Genomic DNA, 13,983 nt, shown 5'->3' with positions numbered 1-13,983 from the left:
TTTTCTTAAATCGACATTGGCTTGCACATTGCACATTGGTTTATATCGTGCACTTGATACGCGTACTATAGTACTATAATACTATAGTTCTATAGTAAATAGTAACTTTCTATTAAATAATCTTAATATCGACGATATATATAAACAACGGTATATTAAGCTGTTATAATACTCATCAAGAAGACGTATCGATTGAATGCGTCGTCGTTGATATGCATTGTCAATATTAAGATTATTTAATAGAAAGTTATTATTTTTCAATTATAGTAATTATAGTACTATAGTACTATAGTACGCGTATTAATTACACGATGTAAACCAGGCCATTAATTCTGTTCATTTCCGAAGAACTTTCTACTAGTCAATCATGAATTTTTTCCTCTAGCGTGAACTCGTGAAAAGTGAAAATTTTGTAATGTAAAAACATATAGAAATATTTATTTTTCACGAGTTCACCAGTTTAGGAAGTTTTTAAAGAAAAAACATATAGCAAATTCGGGTTTTTGCACTAGTGCGCACTAGGGATTGTTCATAGTTTGTTCTTATATTTAAGGTCGTCTTAAATACATCTTCAAAAACTTTTTAGCTAGCAAAACAATACGTACGGATTCTGTACAGATGATTTCACTAGATAAGAAGTATTAGAAGATATATTTAAGACGATCTTAAATGTAAGAACGGACTGTGTGAACTAGAGATGCCCAATTCTGAATCGATTCGATTCTTTCCTCAAAAATAGGCTTATTCATGTTGTTTGCACTCTTCGCACTTTTCGTATTTAAAACTAGACAGAAGTATATTGGAATGTTTCGAAGAAGCAAAAACGAGACACCAACTCGATTGTTTCTTCCAAACGTCTGATTAGGCGTCCATCTCTTTTTAAAAGCGGAAGGTATGAAACATGCATGCAGCACGAACAACCCTTTTTCCCTAAATTTGTTAAGGAAAGAATCGAATCGATTAAGAATCGATTAAGCATCTCTAGTGTGAACAAGCTTTATACATATAGTGGGCACTCAGTGCACACTAGTGCAAGTGATTGAATTCGCGATTAATATATATCTTTCTCTCTTTCTTTCCCTTTTTCTCTTTTTCTTTCAATGTATAGCACCAGATGTCCCTAAGGCAAATTTCCCGATTAAAGTGATTCTAGCGCCTTAATATCTAATATTCGTATATTGGCACATCTCTAGTCGCGTCGCGGCAGTTCATGTTGTTGAACGTTAGTGCGAGTCGGGTCACGTCCGTTGCGCGTTTCTCGTGTCTTTTCACTCGTCGGAGATGAATCTCGCGCGCGATCGCGTGTCAGGATGCCGAATTGAGTAACGGGCGACAGTCTCAACGCGTAAATCGGTCTGCGCGAGTGCGATTGAACGCGATGCCAGTTGAGGCTCGCAACCGTTGTCGGTTAAGTCGCGGAGGGAAGTGTAGCGAGTCTACTCGAATCGCAACTCCTTTCGTCATGTTTACTTCCGCGCCGGGAGCGGATTTCGAACAAACGTCGAGAGTGTCGAATTCGGTGACGATCGTTTCAACCTGCTTGAGTGTTGCCAATAGCGATGTCTCGATACACTCAGAGGCAAGGAGGTCGATCGTGTTGACGAATACGAAGACGCAAAAATGAGGCGCCTTTACTCCTGCCGGACACGGACGATGTGAGACACGGCGCATTCATCCTCTGGTGAGTCTTTTATCCACATATTTTCCGGGAGCAATGTTAGACTGTGTACATCATTCAGGCGAATGGAAAGTCGCGATGAGTCGCCAAAGTGGCGAGAAATGCTCGAATCATGATTCGAAAATGAGTTGTTATAGTTGCTTGTCATCAATTTGACGTAATCATGATTTCTTGCTTCGCCTCTAGGCGCGTTTGAATTTATACGGCAGTTATTGAGATAAGTGGAGAGGTTGTTTCTGTCTGACCACAGATGGCGCCATGTGCGTCACTTCACTGCACGGTGCCTTTCGGTCTGTAAAACGATTTATTCTTTTCTTTTATAAAAAATTTGTTAGTCGAAAAAAGTTCGTTTATGCGAATGTCATTTTGAAACAGCAACTGAATAAAAATGTCTCGTAATTGTTTCAATAGAAATGCCACGAGAATCGAGTGATAATCTAATTTCGCTTCTTACTTTATATTAAATGAGACAACGTCGCGTCAGGTTGTGTACTTTAATGATATATAATCGTGTCACACAGTCATTCTTCTCCTATATTAGATATATTTCTTCTGTATGATTGATTGAGCAAATTTTATAATTTCCAACCTCTCCGCTAGATGACGTCTCCAGTCTGTCAAATTGTTAAAAGCCGTAAAAAGCTTTTTAGGCATTCTTTGTTTCCTGGGACGATTAATACAGATAACATTTTGCGTATATATGTTAATTAATAGTTATTATTAATCGCTCAAGTGCTATTGTGGTTAGTTTACTGATTAATTGTCGTGGCTTAGTAATTGGCAGTTGTTTCGTAAACAATTCGTAGTTTCGAAATATGAATCCTGAAGCCGTATACGCTCAGTAATATTAGATAGTAATTGAATTAATTAATTTTCGATGCTGGCACGGGGCTCGAATAGGTTTCATCGTATAAATTAAATAATTATTTGAATGCTGATTTATATATTAAATTGCAATTAATCTATTTTTGATTCCACCCAACCATCACGTGGGCGTTTGATTTTTAGCTTTTATTTTAAAATTTATTTATCTTTGCCTTTAATTATTACTAAAGTAATCCGTTATTCTACGTCCCATATTTTTGGTTGAAACTTTTGTATATATATTCCCTTTGTGATTGCTCGGAATATCTATGGATATACTATATCAGAAAAGTTTCTAAAATACTATAAATTCACAGGAGTTATTTTTATTAAATTCTGGAATACCATATAATATTCATTATAATATCTACTACACAGTTGTGTAATAGTAATCGGAAAATTTATAGAGAGAAATAAATAAATTATATAGTAGAGAGAAATAAATAAATTGACATGATTTAAAATGTAATAAAAAAAAACAAGTTCAAAACATCAAATAATAGCATAAGACAGTGTGAGAAAATATTTGAAATAATTTACACGTATATTGATGAAAAGTTATTGCTTATGCAATAATGCTCACTGGATTTTTTCGTTTGAAAATTCTCCTAATCTTTTTTAACAACTTTGCACTCGTGAAAAATCATAATTGTTTGTTTCAGTTGTGTAAGAATTAGACCAGTCTTTTCACAATATTCCCAACATCAAACGTGATTGGCCAAGACCTCAAATTTCCAGCTATCCAATAATATTTAACAATTGTATACACGCATCCGAAGTAAAAAGAAACGCTTTTCACTGTAATCTCACGGTCGGTACCTCGCGGAAGCTTTACTGAGACTCCCGGAGAGGAGGGTGCGCGTGTAGCGGCGTGGAAACATCGCGAAAAGAAGGAACGGCGCTCGGTCGTCTCGCAGCGTCGTCCAAATCAAGGCGCGCGATCGTGCGAACAGCTGACACATGACATGTGTTACCGGCTGCGCGTCCCGTGCGCGATTGAGCTCCGCGGTAAACGTCGCGCGTGGCTGCGCGGCGTACGACTGCGCAGGTGGCGCGTGCGCGCTGGCGGGAGTGTGCTCGCCGCTACAGTGGCGCCAGTCATGGCGGCGGAAACACACGCGCACGCCGCTACCACCGCCACCGCCACCGCTGCCGCCGGTCGGTGCCTCCACGCCTCTACCTCGCCTCCGCCACCGCCACCGATCCCGCGACTCGTGGGTAAGTACCCTCACACTCCACGCTCCAATCAGTCTGCACTCGCATGTCCACGAGGTTGCTCGCACGGGCCTGGCGGCATCCTCTCTCTCTCCCTCTCTGTCCCTGTCGCTTCGTGCCCCCTGTTCTGTCATTCTCTGTCTTGCTCTTTCCCCCTCTCTCTCGCTCTATACACCCTCCCCTCTTGCTCTTTCATTCACCTGACTCTCAACACGAGCAGTGCGTTACACAGCCTGCACGGGGGTGATGCCGATCGCCAGTCGAGATACTGGACGCGGATACTGCAGCCGCGGTTGAGGTTAGGTCGCCGGACCTGTCGGTCGTAGTGGCGGGACGCGACGCGACGCGGCGGATTTGAATTTTCGAACGCGGCCTGCCGTGGCCGTGCCACTACTGCTACGCGCCTTGGGTGCCGCACGTTGATTTACGCGCGTGTCACAATCGTACGTACACGAGGACGATCTTCCCCGTGGTGGACCGTCGTCTGCCTGCCGGCCGGTCTCGCGCGGGCTTGTGATCGTCGTCGGCCACGACTGACAGCTGCTGCCTGCGCGCGCCTGCAGGTTAGGTGGAGCGACGTTAGACCGACGCGCGTTTTTCGAAACAGCGGGAACGTTTGAGAGGATGGTGCGCCGCGAGTTTTTCTTCTCGTCGCAGTCGTCGTCGTCGTCATCGTCGTCGCCGTCGTCGCCGTCGTCGTCGTCGTCATCGTCGTCGCCGTCGTCGTCGTCGTCGTCGTCGCCGTCGCCGTCGTCGTCACCGCCGTTGTTGTTAATGTTATTGTTGAAGTTGTTGCATTCGCGTCTGGTGGATACGCGCAGCGACGGAGACAAGCAGCGGGCCCTGTGAGGTTCTGTGAATGTTCTCGGACAGCCGCGTGCCGCGGCTAGCCGCGCACCAGTTTCTCAGTGCACACGAGGAAAACGTACGCGCACTGGTGATAAACTTGTCATGCTTTCGCGCCCGAGAGCGCAACGCGGATCTCGCGCGTTGCTTCATCGTCGTCGTCGTCGTCGTCGTCGAGCCCGTCTCGTGTCGCGTCGCGTCGCGTCACGTTGCGCGCGAGTTTATCATTCCCGCGCTCGAGCAATGAGAACGTCGTGGCGACAAGCGTCGCTCTGAGGGGGAATTCACACCTTGGCGGAAAAGCAGAAAACAGGCATCAAGCTTCATTTACAATGTATTCTTTGCTTCCTGTTTCTTGTTTTATCTTTTTTGGTTTAAGATTTGAGATTTAAGGTTTAAGAGTCAAAAGGAGATAAAGAGAAAGAAACAAAAAGCAAAAATACATTCTAAATTAAATTTTAAACTTAATTTACAATGTATACTTTTTGTCTTCTGTTTCTTGTTTTCTATCTTTTTCTGGTCTAAGATTGCTGATCTACAATATGTTCTTTGCGTTCTGTTTCTCGGTTTCTATCTTTTTCTGGCTTAAAGCTTAAGGTTTGAGTCAGAAAGAGATAAAGAGAAAGAAGCAGGAGCAAAGAGCATATTGTAAATCTGATTTTAAGATTTGAACCAGATAAAAAGAAAGAACTAGGAAGCAAAGAACACATTCCAGACAGCACAAATGTCCAAAATTGAGTTATAAGACGTCTTTAGGACGTCTTTAAGACATCTTTAAGACAATACCTTATAAACTTGTCTTAAAGATGTCTTAAAGACATCTTATGACCCGATTTTGGACATTGTGCTGTCTGGGATTGTAGGTAAAGCTTCCGCTAAGCAGACTTCGCGCTGGTGGAAAAGCAGACACTATGATTCGACCACCAGCGTAAGTTCTGATTAGCTTCTGCCTTTTTGTCTTCTGCTTTCCTATCAAGGTACGAGTCCCCCCTGGGAACGACTATTATTCGCCTAATCTCGGTCCAAGTTCAGTGTATGCCGCACTTCGACCTGCGGAATGTACAAGCGTCGTGAGGAGAGTGGCTGGCAGTAATTACACGATGAGAACGTCGTCAGTTGAGAATTTTTCTCGCGCGACAGCGTCAAAGGCTCACAAACGCCTTGAAACCAACCGAAAGTGCTAGACACAAGTGGTTGGTTACACAAAGTCAGCTATCGATGCAATTAGAGAACGTTATTATCCCGTGGTATACTCTGTGTGTATCATAATCGTATTCATCCGCGCATCGGACGTCACGGAGCGATCGGTTTTATCGCGAAAGTATCGTTTTCAAACAGTCGGGCTCTCGTACGATGTGCTAGAATGACTCTTTGAATTTCGAGACTCGTTAGACCCGTTAGATGTGGTTTCCCTCACGACAGTTGTGTATTAGCTGATTAGATAAACGTCGCAAAAGTGCCTATCGAGTCAGCTGATTTGCGAGCGATTAGCGAGACACGCTCGTATCTGCGCTACTGAATTGCTGCCGGCACGAAGGACACTGTTGAAAAATAATCACGTATGTAATCCGCGCTCGAATCTGCAACATTACGTCGCGAGCAGCAAGGGTATCGCATCGGCGAAAAATTGCAAAGCGGGAATGCACCGCGTAACGCTATTATCGTATATAAGAGAGGAGAATAAAATTTCGCGCAAACGCTACGCTTGGTGTGTACATTTCACAATTCTCGCGGGAGATAAAATGATTCAGACGTGAAGTGAACTCGAGATCCGCTCGCCCGAAGTAACATTTTCAATCGGTTGTCACTTCCATTACTTTTGCCATATTACGGCACATTATCGCACTGCGCGCGCGAGATCTGTGCGAGAAGGCCGAATACGTTTGAATACTCTTTTAAAACTTGGACTGCGCAGAATTGCTCATCATCTGACAGAGGCAGCGATTATAATCGTTTCGATTATAATTATTTCGCTCTTGCGCGACCGAAGTATCGTTATTCCCGCGGCCCACGGTGATATACAAAATATAAAATTATACGTAAAACACACTAATTCTGCTTCACTTTTTGCTGCGACTTTGGCTTTCGCAGCGAAATCGAATCACGGGCGTAAAGTGATAAGAGGTAAGAGCAGTTAAGTATCTCAAGCCTTTTGTCAATCGCGCGCAAAATCTGCACATCGACTTCGAGAGCCGACTGTCATTTTGCAAAAGCGAACGTCTACACGCTCGTCACGCTCGTCGTCGTTATCGCCGTCGCTATGTTCCTCTCGCGTGCGATTTTCCGCCGGGGAGCTCGCTCGATCGGCCGTCGCGCGCAAGGGAAGGCGACCTGGTCATCGATCGATGCAATTACTCGCGGATCGAATTCGATAGCTTTCTGGCTGAAAGGTTAGAAGTAGCAGAATTTGTCGACACCCGAGCCGCGCCAGCGCCGCTGATTAATTGACAATCGCGATAATTAATGATACATGCGGTGTACCGCGACCCCGCGCCGCGACACGTTGATGTGTTCCATTAAATAGCATTTTGCGGAAGAAAATGCCGAGTGAATTGCCAGCAGACTCGTGCTGCTGCCTGCTCGCTTCGCTCTCTCGAGAAATAATCGCGATAATCCCGGCAACATTTTTGTAGATCGTCAGCTCTCTATGCTTGTGCTTTCATCGATACTTAGTATTGAATAACGTGGTGGGATTTTGCAATTAATTCGACGAGTATTGAGCTGTCATTTTATTATAGCAGTCGTATGTCGGTATGCGCATTTTAGAGCGGAATATCGAGGATATCGAGAAGTTAGGTATCTTGAGAAAGATACGTAATAATCCAAGATTTCAGAGTCTAGGATATTAATCGGAACAATTAGATTGATGTGATTTTAAGAATAATTGAAATATTCGCGCAAGGGAATGCGCGCGATATTCTCGAAATTTTGTTAGATCTCTTCGTAATTCTCGCACTCGTAACACGCGATCGTAACACGGTCTAGAAACTAGCATTCGAAGATTTATCTAAAAAATGCAATTAAAAAATTATCACTTATTGATTTCCAATCGGTGACTATAGTCGGCAGGAAACGGCTAATTGCCGATTATTCTTAACCCGTGATTACGTAATTGATCGGTTTATTTGACGCGAAACGCTGGTAAGAAATCGAATAAATTCATAATTTCGTTCCATCGTGGAGCCACAGTATAATTCTCATCGATGTAATTAATACGTCACGACAGAATTCTCATTGTCGAGCGTGTTGATCGAATTTGCTTCCCGATCGGTGACTATTTGTGTCCGTTTGTTCTTGTCTTGAAGCCATAAAATTTGAATTGTTACAGTCACGATAAAGCTTGATCGAAATTTTCCACTAATGCGATTAAGTGGTTTTTTTTAATGCAAATTGGTTGAAACGATAAAACTTAACGTTACACTGAGAGAAAAATTATATTAAAATCAACAAATATTTCTTTGATGAGTGCCATTAACACATTTACTTAAATCTAAATTCTCTTTATTTAAATTAAATATTGTTCATCTGATTTAAATAAACAATATTTGGTTTAAATAAAGAGAATGTAGATTTAAGTAAATATGTTAATGGCACCCATCAAGGAAATATTTGTTGATTTTAATATAATTTTTCTCTCAGTGTACATACCAGTACACTATTCCATTAAATTTCCAGGAATTATTCTTGACAAATGAGAGTTATTAACAATTATTAAGATGCAGCAACTTGTTGGAAATAAGATTGATGCAATATTTATTTGCATTAATGTTTCTCACACGGCGAGATGCAGCGTGTACATTTAACAAGTTTTGAGTTTGAAAAAATTTGCACTGTTTATATTGATAAAGAAGCACATTCAATTCCTCCAAGAGGCAGAAAACAACAAGAAAAATCCCCGATCGAGAAGTAAATACTACTACACTGAGAGAAAAAATATCTAAAAAATAAAAAATATTTATTTGGTGGGTATTAGTAAGAGATTTACTTTTCAATTTAAATTCTTTTATTTATATAAATAGAATAAACCACTGCTTTCAGGAATAACTAAGATTTTAGGAAAATGTACTTTTTTTATTTAAAGGACATTTTATGTAAACATTAGCATAATAGATAGGATAAACTCGGGCACAATGGCTGTAGGGAAAAGATAGCCACAGGTTATAATTTCCCCAATAATTGCTAAACATTACGTTTTAGCAGCTGAGTACACACATAAACTGTTGTAAGTATCGATTATCTTTGAGAATGATTACAGGAACGTACAATTTTATCAATTATTGGAGAAATTGCAGCCTGTGGTCATCTTTTCCGTATGGCTATCATATCTCGAGTCCATCCTGTGTTATTAGTACTCGACGAAAGAATATTTTCGATTTCTTGGATACTTTTCCTCTCAGCGCAGTCTCAGCCTACGAGCGTTACATTCGCGATCGCGTCATCGCGGAAGGTCGCGGAAGGTCGCGGGAAGCCGATTAATCTGTAAAATCGCTGAACAATTAACGACCGATCAGCCGTGAAACGCGATTAATCGAGTACATCGAGCCGTCGTCTTCCGCGGTCGAGATGTTCTCCCTCTCGAGTTGCGCGTTACTCACTGATCGCGTCACTAACGACGATAGGAAAGTCGACTAAGGTCGACGAGGCACGGAGGGCAGAAGAAAACGACGATCTATGTTTTAGATGGATAATTCTGCGTACGTTCCGAATCATCTACCACCGCCGTCTCTGGTCGTATTCTCGCAGCCCGGAACGCTGCCCGAGGCCTTGAGAATGCAAAGACCCTTCAATCCACAAGTTAGTGTCCCATTGTCCTTGCCCTTCTAACGCCTAAGCCTCCGCATTAGCTTGCACTTGTACGGATTACGATGCATTTCGCATGCCCGCGACACGCGCTAGAACACGCTCTGTAATCCTTCGACTCGCCGACTTTCAGAGACTGCCAGAGAGAGGTTATCGCGAGAACTCCGCGTTCAGGGGCGAGAGCCACCGCGTCGGTTTGCCCGTCGTTTCGCTCTCGTTTCCGCTGGAATATTCATTTACAGGCGTTCCTTGCGGATTGACGTGGAGCGGTCGCGTCTCGCGCGATTATTTATAATCGCGCGTAGCAATTGTTCCGTCGCGTCGTTTGAATTAACGTTGTTCGCGCAAACGTTTCGCCGCGTCGATGGGGCGACGAGTGGGATTTGTCAGGGAGGGGGATCTGAAAGGGTTAAATCACTTTCACGCTCGCATCATGTGCATCGAAACTGCACCGCGGTAATTCGAGTGTATCGCGTGTTCGACGGTAACGTACGTCACGATTTGGCAGAAAAACAACTTGAAATGTGTATAAAACAAACAAATAACGCAAAAAATAATTGCTGGCATTGATTTCAACGAGCGCGCGCGTCGAACAGCTCGAGTTACTCTCATTCCGCTTCGCATGTCTGTGCCGCTTTATGCACGCGAGTACTAATTAATGCGCGCGGTGAATAGAAACTTGCCTGTGCGCGCGTGTGCATGGGTGTGCGTGCACGAATAATAGGTAATATTAAGCCAGTGATGCGCAATTTTCTTCTGTCGAGGGGCAGATTATTGTTTGCTTTAGCAGAGAGTGCGCGTCTACAATAAATGTCGAAATGAAAAATACATATATCATGGTACTGTGAATGGGTGTGTGTATGCATAATATCGTACTATAAATTCAACTATTTGTGCGACTTGCCCATTGCCACATACACACACGTACTGTAAAGTTCAAATAAAAATATGAAAATATTTATATTCATCTTCCATGTATATAAACAAGGAAAAAAAATGCATATCATAAATTACGCATCACTGAATCTACATGTGGTATTTATGCAGTATTACACACAATTTGTATTCGCAAAGGAACAAATGGAGACGGCGATATACGCAGTAAGTATTCTCTGTGTGATTTGGCAGAGATTCACGATACAATAGAAACTAGTTGTAAGTATCATTGGCAGGATAATTGGAAATTTTTATATCACTTTCAGGAGGATTAATCGACGAATTTTACATGCTGTTCCCCGATGTGCGTGTGTCTCACGACGCGCGAATTATAGAATATATCATAACGGAACTTCCGATAATAACGAGATTCATTTAGGAGATACAATTTTATCCCGCGCATATTACTATCTCATAACCCCGATTGCTGCGAACATTTAACGAACGGGCGGCGTGGTTAATTATAAACGAATTCGGCGGTGTTTTTAAACGCGCTTGAATATTTTTCGTACGCGCGGGACATCAATCGGGCGCGGATAACGCGGACAACGCGGTAACGGTAGATACAGAACAGTAGAGTCGGTAGAACAGGAGAGACTGCGACAGCGAGGAAGAGAGAGAGAAAGATAGAGGCTGCATCAAAATTCAGCGTTGTTAAAAAATGAGATAATTTCGAGGCGAACCTAATTGCGGTGGCGCGATGACAAAATACGCTCGCGTTTCGTCGCCCGCGGGAGCGGGCGGGAGAGAGAGAGAGAAAGAGAAAGAGAGTGAGAGAAGGGGGAGAGGGAAGAGAGAGAGGATGAAAAAAGGAGATTATTGCAAATATGCAAGCGGCGCGCGTCGCGCGCGGTCGGTCGGTCGCGAAAAAAGGGCAGGGGCCGCAATTAAAATAATAATGAATACCTAATAAATCACTGATTGGACTGCGAGCGCAAATACGCCGGCCCGGGCGAACGCGAACCTCATTTCCCCGTATAAAAGAATAATAAACTAATCGCGGCGTACTAATACCCGCGCGTGTAACTCATCGTCCGCGTCATTATCGGCCGAATGAAATGTTTATCCGGAAACCAGCTGTCCGTTCTCGCCGATGAAATCATTTCGGACTTCCGTTCGGCAACCCCTTAGTCGCCACGGGGATGTTGGCGAGTAATCGTGGCTCTTCGCACTTTGTGCTCTTGCACAGAGATGAATTTTACATAGAACTCTCTCTCTCCCTTTCCTTCTCTTTCCTCCTCTCTCTCTTTGTCTCTCTCTCTCTCTCTCTCTCTCTCTCTCTCTCTCTCGTTCTCTCTTTTATTTCTCTCCTTTTCTCTCTTCCTCTCTCTTCCTCTTTCTATGATTCTATGCGAACTGTCGCAAAACGGCTCGCGCTGCGAGATAGAGTTTTGCATTCTGTTGGAAATATACGCGATTAAAAGAAATTGCGGCAATCTCGTTACACATATTTTCCCCGCGATAACGGCAACAACGGGCGAATAATTCCAACGCTTTTTAAACCATACACGTCATATCTCTTCAGACTTTTACAAAACACTACGATATAACGGACAATTTCCTCTTATAATGAATTTCAAAAAACAGTTTCGTAAATACTCTTGAAATACGACGAAATACACGCACACGCACGTCGTCGTCGAGATACGCGCGTCGGCGTTAAGCGTTGAAACGATCTTTCATGTAGCTCGTGTTATTTTGCATTTCACGGAAAAGTCGAGACGCCGGCAACACAAAATCCCCTTCGTTATTACTTCGTCCGTATTTAATACATCCCGATAATTCTGGCATTATAAATGTTACAAAACCAAATGCGTAGATGCTTCAGCCGAGTATTCAGTATGCGGCTTAATAGACTCGTCAATCACGGCGAATTGAATGATACAACTGACGGGATTGGAAGGGAGCGAACGCGGCGCGGCAGGGGAGGATACGGGGGGAGGGGGAGAAGAGCTTCAGGTTTTGACGGATTATTATAACACAGTGGTTTCGCGTTATTAACAGTATACCGCCACGTTGCTTTGATATTATATGCCATTCAGACGTAGCCGAAAGCGCGGAAATACCCACACGCTGCAAATGAGCTATCGAGTTACGCGATTTAAACATTTTTCCCTTCATCGACGCACACGGCATAAAGTTATCCCGGCGAGCTTGATAACACGCCTGTTTCTCGAAATCAGAGCAAATATCAATGGTTCCTTTGCGAACGTCGATACCGTTGTAGTTTACACGAAATGGGGATTAAAGATACGCGATTCGGTGCGAATTGTGCGCAAAATTTAGTAATGAAATGTTTCATAAGAAATTTGTCGAGCTAAATTATATGCAAAATTGCAGTGCCCAACGCATTTTTTCATCATGATCCTATGATGTTTAAGCAATATACGTGCTCATCTGAATAATTGCATTTATCTGCATTAACTTCATTGATCCTCATATTCGAATCCTCCTTTTTCTGGTTACTTAAGAACTGTTCAATGATAAAACATATTATGCTCTAATTTATGCGTGTCTTCTATCAACACCCACACCTCTTTCAGCAATGAGGAATAAAGTTCTGGATATTTAAGGAGGTTGCAAGGCAAAATAAGAGTTCAATAAAACTAACACTACATATGAATTAAAATATTATCTAACTGCTTGCATAATTAGAAAAAGATTAACCACCCGATAATTGAGATATCTGAAATTAAAGTTGACGCTTTTTATATATGTCCCTTGTACTAAGAAAAAATATTTGAAAATTTACTTGTAGAACATAAAGTTTATTTCTGTGTGAAACAGACTTTATATTTTATAAATAAATTCCTAGATATTTCTTCTCACAGTGTAAAATTGATATTTAAATTTTTATTTATAATTCCTTGTAAACTAAAATTAAAATTTGAAAATAAAAAACTGCTTTGATATCAAAGATTGATATACCAATATATATTGTACACAAGTCTCAGAATTATGCCGTCTTGTTTGGAAAATGCAACGCTGGGAATTTCATAATTTATAGTAACACTCGAGATACACATATTTAAAAACACATGTCTCTTTCTATTATCTGTGTATCTTTGTTAGATCAATTAATGCAAAAATGAAATATTAATAGTAAAAATAAGAAAACTATTTTTCGAGATTGTACATATCTATCTCATTCAACTGTGCCTCAAATTAACATCTGTTGCTTCGACAATGGCTTGGTTTACATCGTGCACTTGATACGCGTACTAAATAGTAACTTTCTATTAAATAATTTTAATATTGATAATGCATATCAACGCATTTAATCGGTACATCTTCTTGATAAGTATTATACCAGCTTAATATACCGTTGTTTATATACATTGTCGATATTAACATTATTTAATAGAAAGTTACTATTTAATACGTGTATCAAGTGCACGATGTAAACCAGTTCAATGAAACAAATGTATAGAAACATAATTTTGTTCGATAAGTTTATGAGTGGTCCCCTTGTTGTGTCACTGAAGATACGACACTGAGTCTTACAACCTCCTCATATTGTTTACTGTAGACACCAACTAAAACCTCCCCTGCTTGTCCTTTCTCTCTCTCTCTCTCTCTCTCTCTCTCTCTCTTTCTCTTTCTCTCCTCTCTCTCTCTCTCTCTCTCTCTCTCTCTCTCTCTCC

At 41.9% G+C, this 13,983-nt stretch overlaps 1 protein-coding gene across 13 annotated transcripts in view; it reads left to right on the top strand.

Annotated features, from left to right (window-relative positions):
* Window positions 1–1,320: 1,320 nt before the first annotated feature.
* Window positions 1,321–13,983, top strand: part of LOC116841207 (E3 ubiquitin-protein ligase Rnf220-like) — a 362,999-nt gene continuing 350,336 nt past the window's right edge. For 9 of the 13 annotated variants that reach the window (XM_032808878.1, XM_032808875.1, XM_032808888.1 and 6 more), the window contains exons 1-2: window positions 3,805–4,682; window positions 9,284–9,397. In XM_032808878.1, coding sequence (XP_032664769.1) covers window positions 4,617–4,682; window positions 9,284–9,397 — 180 coding nt within the window. In that variant the 5' untranslated portion in view covers window positions 3,805–4,616. Of the gene's footprint in view, window positions 1,682–3,645; window positions 3,761–3,804; window positions 4,683–9,283; window positions 9,398–13,983 lie in introns of those variants that run through there. The other 4 variants (XM_032808877.1, XM_032808876.1, XM_032808884.1 and 1 more) reach the window with 4 other exon arrangements.

The sequence above is a fragment of the Odontomachus brunneus genome, unplaced genomic scaffold (genome assembly GCF_010583005.1).
Source record: "Odontomachus brunneus isolate Ranch 3 - 2012 unplaced genomic scaffold, Obru_v1 Obru_scaffold_014, whole genome shotgun sequence".
Classification (NCBI taxonomy): Eukaryota; Metazoa; Arthropoda; class Insecta; order Hymenoptera; family Formicidae; genus Odontomachus; species Odontomachus brunneus.
This window is presented reverse-complemented; position numbering and strand designations above follow the sequence as displayed.